Source organism: Sprattus sprattus, assembly GCF_963457725.1.
Source record: "Sprattus sprattus genome assembly, chromosome: 16".
In the NCBI taxonomy this organism is placed as follows: Eukaryota; Metazoa; Chordata; class Actinopteri; order Clupeiformes; family Clupeidae; genus Sprattus; species Sprattus sprattus.
In genome coordinates, this window is record NC_137914.1 from 4,594,131 (window position 1) to 4,604,261 (window position 10,131).

A 10,131-nucleotide genomic window follows, 5' to 3' on the forward strand; every position below is an offset into this window, starting at 1 on the left:
ACTTAACCTCTTTCACCCAGCACTTCTGTTCTTTCACACTCTGGAGCTTTCACTCAGCCATGAACGCCTTTCACACACACACACACACACACACACACACACACACACACACACACACACATAATTACTTACTCCTAACTCAAGTCTTCATCGGTATCATGTTACATAAATATGGAGCATGTACAGTGTTAACACTGTCACACACATGGTATGTAAAAACAATCTGTCCTGCATATGCTTCTGGTAACTTGCTCGGTCACGTTCGTCTTTGATTGGCAGACGTGTATTTCGCTCATCTAACATTAACCCTCAGACAATTTCACCTCACCATCACCTGCAATCACCTGTACACACACACACACACTCTCTCTCTCTCTCCAATGCATGCAGGTACACACACACACACACACACACACACACTCAGATTTCAGGTGTTGAACACTGTTTAGTTCATAAGTTAGGAATGTGTGTGAGAGTGTGTTTACACAGTGAGTGTGAAGAAACTGACAGGTCAGAATGGGCCTTAAAGGAGAGAGCATGTTTGTATACGTGTGTGTGTGTATTAGTTTGTGTGTGTGAGTCTATGTGCATGCGTGTGAGTGTATGTGTGTGTGTGTGTGTGTGTGTGTGTATGCGGTATTAAACACACACACACACACACACACCACAAACACACACACATACACACACAACCACACGCCCCACACACACACACACACACACACACACACACACACACATACAAACAGACACACTGGGCCTAAAAAGGAAGGCTTTAAACAAACACACAGACACACGCACACACCACACACACACACACACGCACACCAGCACAAACCACACACACCACACACACACACATACATAAACTGGGCCTTAAAAAAGGCAGGGCTTAAACACACATACACACACACACACACACACACACACAAAGACACACTGGGCCTGAAAAAGCAGGCTTTAAACACACACACACACACACACACACACACACACACACACACACACACACACACACACACACACACACACACACACACTCACACACACACAAAGACACACTGGGCCTGAAAAAGTAGGATTTTAACACACACACACACACACACACACACACACACACACACACACAGGGTCATAAGCACATGGCTGAACAAAACAAAACAAAAAACACATTGCACACACAAGAGAACTCCCTTTCCCTTTCTCCTTCCTCTCCTCTCTTCCTTCGATCCATTTCTCCCTCCTCTCCTCTCTTTATCCCTTTCTCTGATCTCTCCCTCTCTCTCTCCAGTTCTCCCTACTCTCCTCTCTCTCTCTCTCTTTCCCTTTCTCCCTCCTCTCTTCTTTCCCTCTCTCTATTGCTTTCTCCTTTCTCTCCACCCCCAATCATATCCCTTTCTCCCTCCTATCTTCTCTTCCTCTCTCTCTATCCCTTCTATCTCCTCTCCATTCTTCTCTTTAGTGTTGTCCTCATTTTGCCTCTCCTAGTCTGAACCACATCAGAGCTGTTGTACTGTAATTGTGTGAGGTCATTCCTCATCAGATGTCCTCCACAGAACCCTAAACATGCACACACACACAGACACTCACACACACACACACACACACACACACACACACACACACACACACACACACACACACCACACACACACACACACCACACACACACACACATCAGATGTCCTCCACAGAACCCTAAACATGGTTCAAACCATCTGATGCTTCATGAAAGACTAATCAGTCTCCATGGACGTCTAGACGTTTAGCATCATTAACCAGCTTTAGAGCCAAGCTGCAAAGAGCGTGAGAACACACTTTACAGTAGAAACACAGGAATCCCACCATCACAACACACACACACACACACACACACACACACACACACACACACACACACACACACACACATACACACTCACATCACACACACACACACACACCACACACATACATCAGAGAAACACACAAACATTTTCACACAGGCCCCACCTGTACACAAACACATTCACACAGACACACACACACGCACGCACACACACACACACACACACACACACACACCACACACACACCACACGCACACACACATTCTCACACGCCCCACCTGTACTGTACACACAGATACACAGACACACACACCACACACCACATACATATGCATACACACACACACACACACACCACACACCACATACATATGCATACACGCACACACACACACCCCCAAACACCACACAAAAACACACAAACACATTCACACACATCCCACCTGTATACACATTGTATTGTTGGTGGTGTTTTTTCTCAGAGGGGAGGCCAGTGGCTGGGGGTTGGGGTCTGCTTTCTGTTAGAGGAGGATTCGTCATTTAGAAATCACTCCTGCAGGAAACACTGCCCTCACTCTCTCCCTCCTCTCTCCCTCTCTCGCTCTCTTGCTCTCACTGCAGGAAAATCTGCCCTCTCTCACTCCCCCTAACTCCACCCCTCTCTCCCCCTAACTCCACCCCTCTCTCCCCCTAACTCCACCCCTCTCTCTGCAGGAAAAACTGCCCTCACTCCCTCTCTTCTCTCTCTCTATCTGCAGTTTTTTCTCTTTCTGTGGTTTCTCTCTCTCTCTGCAATCTCTCTATGTGTAGTAAGTATCTCTCTCTCTCTCTCTCTCTCTCTCTATCTGCAGTTGTTTCTCTTTCTGTGGTTTCTCTCTCTCTCTGCAATCTCTCTATGTGTAGTATGTATCTCTCTCTCTCTCTCTCTCTCTCTCTCTCTCTCTCTCTCTCTCTCTCTCTGCAGTTTTTGTTTTCCTCTCTCCTCTCTCTCCATCTCTCTTTAGTTTCCTCTCTCTCTATCTCTCTTCACAGTTTCTCTCTCTGTCTCTTTCTTTCTCTCTCTGTCTCTCTCTCTCGTAGCCCTCCGTTCCTCTGTGTTGCCCCCCCCCCACCCCCCTCTAACCCAGACATTAATTGCAGTTTTATTTCCGTTGCCATTTAAAAGTTTTTGTATAAAACTGGTCTTGTCGGTGAATGCCCAGTGCAATAGCTGGTCCAAGTGTCTGTGTAAGAGATTATGAATGAAACACCTTCTCTGGCATGAAGCCCCCCCACCCCACACACACACACACACACACACACACACACACACTCCCTCCTCAGCTTCACACTGACCTCATACACCCTCCGCCTCCATCCACTCCAAGAAATAAAAATAGCTTCACTGCTGCTTTTAAGGCTGAAGACAGAGCTTTAACCCTTACCCCCCCTCCACCCACCTCTACCCCTGTGATCATGTGGGTCCAGCCACTTACACCCCCCCCCACACACACACATACACATACACACACACACACGCACCTACCTGTGTCCTCTGATGACACACCTGTGTCTCCTGCAGGTACTACTTCAAGATTCAGGCCAAGAATGTGTTTGGACTGGGACCGGTCAGCGATACTCTGGTCTATGCCACCGAGTCAGGTGAGTGTCCGTCAGTCCCACCTCCCCAGTGGCTGCTGGGTCTGGAGTGGGGGGGAGACCTAACAATAATACTAATAATAATAATAATAATAATAATAATAATAATAATACATTTTATTTATAGGGCACCTTTCAAGAAACCCAAGGTCGCCTTACAACAGTGAATAATACAGCTAAAAAATATTTTTTTAATGCACAAAGCAGAGCAGCAGCAGAGCAACAACTTCAGTTCAGAACTTTACAGGTTATAGGCCTGCCTAAACAGGTGTGTTTTGATGTGTGTTTTAAAAAGAGCGATTGAGTTAGGGTCAATGTTCCTGATGTCCGGGGGGAGGGAGTTCGCTTTCGAATAGAGGGGTTATTTCATGCCGTGTCCTCATAGATCATGGAGTGATTTAATTTGTCTTTCAGATGATCCTCTGCTCATTGAAAGACCACCAGGTAAACACATACATTTACATATATAAACACATCCTGTACACACTCTCTCTCACACACACACACACACACACACACACACACACACACACACACACACACACACACACACATTCTCACACACACACACACACACTCACACACTCACAGAAACCAACATACACACACATACACTCACACACAATCACAAAAACACAGACACACACACTCACACATAATCAAACAAACACACACACACACACAAACACACACACACACTCACACACATTCATATTTCTCTCATCTTGTCTGGGGCATACATATGTCGCTTTATTGGGGAAACATATCTGGCATCATATTCATCTTCCATGTCACCTGTTTACCTGTCTCCATGGAAACTGTGCCCTTTCCCTAGGTGGTGAACCAATCTGGGTCTCTTACAAGTTCCGGTATAACCCCGCCCACAGCACCTGCAAGGGAAGCCAGTATGTGAAGCGCACCTGGTACAAGAAGTTTGTGGGCGTGGTCTTATGCAACTCACTGCGCTACAAGATCTTTATGGCAGACGGACTCAAAGGTACAGAACTTTCTCTCTCTCTCTCTCTCTCTCTCCCTCTCTCTATCTATCTCTCTCCTACTCTATCTCTCGCTCTTACATTCTCACTGTCCTATTCTTTTTCTCCCACTCCATCTTTCTCTCTCTCTCTCTCGTTCACTCTCTCTCTCTCTCTCTCTCTCTCTCTCTCTCTCTCTCTGTGCTCCTCTCCTGTCTTGTTCTACCATGTATTCACACATCTTGAGTTGCCACACTTACCAGTTTCAGGAGTTAAACATTGGGACAAAGAAAGTGCCATTTACCAATAAGAAACAAGAAGTTCATGTCCCTATGTTGACAAACAGGCCCACACTGAGCAAGTTAGTTCTTACATTGCATTGGCATTACTGCAATCTCACAACTAACAGAGATGAATGTTTTACTAAATCTGTGCTTGTAATACATCTTTATTTATTATATCAATGGAAAAAAGCAGTGGGCTTCTTAATATCTTGGTTATTATCAATACCATGACACACTCATGGTGCGTAAAGACAGCATAAATACACAACCCATGTCCCAAACTATAGTGATATTTAGTGCAACTAAATAAGTGTTCATGCAAAGGTTCACGGGAATCCATTTAAAATGCTCAAAAATATTTACACTCAAAACAAAACAATAAGTAAGTTAGCTTTAGCATTTAAACAATTTATTTTTAAGCCCGATAAAATTCATGGTCATTGATTGCCTTTAATTGTTTTAAGGATTAAGTTAAATTAACACAATTGTTCTTAATTAATAACCTTGCCTAAGGGTTTACAGGCTGACTTGCACATATTATTTTAACTAAGTGCCCACCACTTCGTTAAAGAAACATTCTTGTAGAAGGTCACATACTTTTCCAAGGTCACATACTTTTCCAAGGTCACATACTTTTCTGAGGTCACATACTTTTCTAAGGTCACATACTCTCATGTGAAGTGTAGTTTGTGATGCACACCTGCTCCCTGTTCGCCCATGCAGACACGTTCTACAGCGTGGCCGACACCTTTGGATATGGGGAGGACCACTGCCAGTTTGTTGACTCCTACCTGGATGGCCGGACGGGTCCACACACTCTGTCTACGTACCTGCCAACAGCACAAGGTACTACAATTCCCAGAATGCTTCAGCAGATAAATGTGCCATATTGAAATTCCCACTTTGATCCTGACATGGGCATTGTGTCAGTTATAATACGTTTCTGAGTTGAGTTAAGTTGAGTGTGTGTGTGTGTGTGTGTGTGTGTTGCAGGTTACTTCCGTTCATACAGACAGGAGCCGGTGAACTTTGGCCGTATCGGTAGGCAAACGCCTCACAACTTCGTCGGCTGGTACGAGTGTGGTGTCCCCATCCCGGGCAAGTGGTAACGAAGGGCTCACCACGGGGGTCGTCGCCACTGGCAACCACCCTCTTGCTGCATTGCAGAGAGACATGAACTCTTGCTCACCATGGCAACCATAAACAAACATATTACTGCTTGTGACAGAGAGAACATAATACTTTAAAGTAACACTAATATTCCTGCGTATCCTGTATCATGCACTTGAGTTTAGCAGTCTGTATATAAAGAAATGAGAAGCATGTTAGTCAGCTTGTTACAGGGGTACATGAGAGAGAGGGGCGGTGATTCCCAATGGTTTCTGACACCTGACACAAGGCGGTCATTTATTTGACCAAACAAAACTCATTCACTTTAACTGAAGGGAAGTTCAAAGCACAAATGACGCCTCTGGCAACCGGAAGTCTCGCTCCAAACCTAAAGTTTAAAACACGACGAAAGAAAGAACAGCTTGATGTTTTTCTGTTTGGATTGTAGGATGGTGTATTTTATTTGATGTAGTTGTTTTTTGTTTATTTTGTTCAGATGTTTTTGCTAACTAGCCATTTTTATATTATGTGATGTTTGTATCAGTGTACTGAAAGTGGATGTGAAAGGTATTGGCCATTTGCGGGGCTAATGGAAAGTGACTCATTGGTGCTCAGGAATGGATCTGAATAAAGGTGCTAAACAACTAACTGTCACTCCGTCGCTACCCCGTCCAAACACAACAGAGACTTATTGAAAATCTCACGTCTGGACGTTACTTGCTCAGCCTTCACAGAACTGTAAATAAGTCTCCTGGTTGATCAGTCCTGCACACTTCTCATTTGTTTGTTAATGAATTAAAGTGTTTATTTTTATTTGGGCTTGGGTCTGGCTTCGCTGTATCTGCTTCACACAGTGGAGAGTGTTTGTGTGTGTGTCTCTGTGTGTGCTTCACAGAGAGGAGTGTGTGTGTGTGTGTGTGTGTGCGTGTGTGCGCGCGCGCGCGTGTGTGTGTGTGTGTGTGTGTGTGTGTGTGTGTGTGTCTTTCCTTCTGAGGCGCCAAGAGCCTAGTTTCCTGACCGAATCCTGACAGTCAGTCACAGACACGTGTCAATGCACCTGGTTTGTATTTCAGTGTGTGTGTGTGTGTCTCTGCTTGTGTGTGTGTGTGTGTGTGTGTGTGTCTGTATTGTGTGTGTGTGTCTGTGTGTGTGTGTGTGTCTGTGTGTGTGTGTGTGTCTGTGCTTGTGTGTGTGTATGTTTGTCTGTGCCTGTGTGTGTGTGTGTTTCACCTATATAGCTTTTAAGCACCAACAGCATAAGTTCCCCAGACAGTTCATTTCCATACCCAGATTTCCCTAAAAATACAAGAACATGATGGCCACTCTACACTCAGGGTTACTGACGGACAGAAACAACTGATGATCAGGAGACATGGTCTTAAAAGAACACAATCTTTGTGTGTCTAATGACTACGGCTCACCACAGGACCTATGCGGTGACGTAGTATTTGCCACAACGTTTGAAAGCATCTGTGTGATACAATGGATTCATGTGGAGAGACTGCTCGTTTTAGTGAAATCAGTACAAGAGGTATCACTATAATGAACTGCATGCAGGGATGCTGATTCATTTCTCAGCTGAGGCCTTTGCTCCTTAAAGGTCACACACACACACACACACACACACACTTAAAAGGTCACATAAACACACTGATTTAGTCACACAAAGATGTACAGTACCAGTCAAAAGTTTGGACACACCTTTAATTTGATGTTTTCTTTACTTTTTTGTACATTGTAGATTAATACTGAAGACATTTAAACTACGAAAGAACACATATGGAATGATGTACTAAACAAAAAAAGTGTTATCTACCATGTAGAAAATAATAAAAGTAAAGAAAAAACGTATGTCCAAACTTTTGACTGGTTCTGTAGGTCTAAGTTGTTTGCATGTGATGTAACTGTGATGTAGTTTAAAGTGGATTGTGATAGTTGTTAGGTTACCCTGCAGTATCACTGTTACTACAGACTGCTCTCCTTCTGAGCATAGGATGTGACGTCCCTTGGTGGTGGTTGCCATGGTTTCATTAGTTATACTAATGAACTTGTGTACATTTGTGTTTTAAACGGCTCTTCATTTAGCAGATGTGAGGCTGCAGCTTACTTTGGCTAGGAAAGCTATTCTGCAGTTCATCCATCTCTCTCTCTCATTAAATTATAAAAATAGTTTTGATAAGTAATTGATAACTAAAGACTAAAGATAACTTGATATTTAAAACTAAGTCAGGGGATGGAGAGTCTTTTCTTGCTGCCATGAATACTAAGAAAACATTACACAATCCGGGTCACCTTGGAGACCTCACTCCTTCGTCTCTCCTGACAGTTTTCACGTTGTGTGCGTCAGCTCGGGATGAAATAGCTCTCTCTTGATAGCTCTCTCTTGACAGACACAAGGGCTTCAGCGCCGGTGGTGGTGATGACTCTTTTTCCAGTGCAGTCTGTCACGCACGCAGCTTGGATCAGGCAGGCGCTCGCTCATCTGTTTGACCCCCTCAGTCTCAGCCTTGGCACAGCTGGAGTATTTCAAGTAACCGGAGAAAAATGCGGTGTTATCAGCGCGAACAGCAGTTCCCTATCAAGTCTGAAAAAACAACAGAAAAACAGATAGGTGTTTGAGTTGGCTCTGCGGGACGCTGTGCGAGGCGTCCCGTTTCAAATATGGAACCCTGCCGCGAGATTGTGGGGATGCCTAATTAGGTGCCGGCTCATGTTTTCCAGAGTTTACTAGGCAGAGGGTTTGCTGTTTTGGAATGGAAGTGACACCGCTTGTCAACACATCTGAAGGACAGACTGAGAGACTGACAGAGTGTTCTTCTGATCCCCCCCGCTCTGAATAACAGCCCCGTCATGGCTTCACATGGCAACTCTTAAGGATAGAAAGAAACATAAAAAAGTGATTATGACTGCACTCCGTGAACTGAGATGATGTCAGTAGACTGGATGGAAACACAAGAGAGAGAGAGAGAAAGACAGAGAGAGAAAGACAGAGAGCAAGAGAGAGAGAGAGAGAGAAAGACAGAGAGAGAGAGAGAAAGACAGAGAGAGAGAGAGAGAGAGAGAAAGACAGAGAGAGAGAGAGAGGGGAAGCAGAATGAGAAAGTCAGTTACACAGGCAGAGAGGAAGAGGAGAGGTTTTGGAGAGGAAAAAAAGACTTGTTGGAGACCAGCAGGTAAAGGAAGCAGCCACAGAAATACAGAACAACAGGACAGAACAACTAGCTTCTCAGAAAGGACTTGTGGTTTTGAGGCGCATCTTAACGACCAGAAACGATAAACATAATGGCATGAAGTAATGCTGAGGGGGACGCCAGCACACACACACACACACACACACACACACACACACACACACACACACACACACACACACACACACACACATGGGGCTAATTAATAACCACACCAACTCCATTAGCCTAACCGTTATTTCCTCCTTTTTTCTGGAGTGATTGGCCATTTTGTCCGCCTCGTTCTTGATGATTGAGAGCCATGACAGCTTGTTGACTTTCCCTCATCCTGTAACAGTAAACATTTTGTTTAGAGTAAGACGTTCCGGGGCTATGACTGCTTAACGGGCGGACATCTGGGACTCATATGGGCCAATCACACACAGGCAGAGGAGAAGCAGCACTAAGGCATGCTGGGATAGGAGAGCTGGGCCACGTCCTGTATGAGGGGGAGATAGAGAAGCACACCATGGGGTACTTCTAATGTCTTGTGTAGGTGGACAGTATAGTTCTTCTGTGTTCTATGATGAACACTATAGCTCTACATTGTTTTATGTGTGTATGACTCTTTTGTGTTGTACAACAACACTGTTTTGTGATGTACAATATAGCTGTGGTGGGTTTTGTGGCGAATAGAATAGTAAAGTTCTTATTTTTTTGCTGTGTATAGTAGTATAGTTCTTATTTGTTATGTGGCATATAGTATAGAACAGTATAGTTCTTTTTTGTTTTGTGGTATATGGTATAGTATAGTTCTTATTTGATTTGTGGTATATGGGATAGTATAGTTATTAGTTGTTTTGTGGCGTATAGTATAGTTCTTATTTGTTACGTGGCATATAGTATAGTATAGTTCTTATTTGTTCTGTGGCTTATAGTACAGTATAGCATAGTAAACTATGGTATAGTATAGCTCTTCTGTGTCCTGAGGGGTACAGTATAGCTCATATTTGTTTTGTGGTCTTATTTGTTTTGAGTTTTGCCCTCAGTTTACCCTCTGTGACTAGGCATGCCAAGTGTATTAATATAGCACATTACATACACATGGGCAATTCGATGTGCTTTA

General features: G+C 44.1%; 1 protein-coding gene across 1 annotated transcript in view; it reads left to right on the plus strand.

Moving 5' to 3' along the window:
* Positions 1 to 6,653, plus strand: part of LOC308377481 (fibronectin type III domain-containing protein 1-like) — a 33,336-nt gene extending 26,683 nt beyond the window's left edge. The window contains exons 14-18 of the mRNA XM_080854160.1: positions 3,391 to 3,470; positions 3,882 to 3,911; positions 4,303 to 4,464; positions 5,449 to 5,571; positions 5,719 to 6,653. Of these exons, the coding sequence (XP_080710286.1) occupies positions 3,391 to 3,470; positions 3,882 to 3,911; positions 4,303 to 4,464; positions 5,449 to 5,571; positions 5,719 to 5,834 (511 nt within the window). The 3' untranslated portion in view covers positions 5,835 to 6,653. The remainder of the gene's footprint in view (positions 1 to 3,390; positions 3,471 to 3,881; positions 3,912 to 4,302; positions 4,465 to 5,448; positions 5,572 to 5,718) is intronic.
* The last annotated feature ends 3,478 nt before the right edge of the window (positions 6,654 to 10,131 follow it).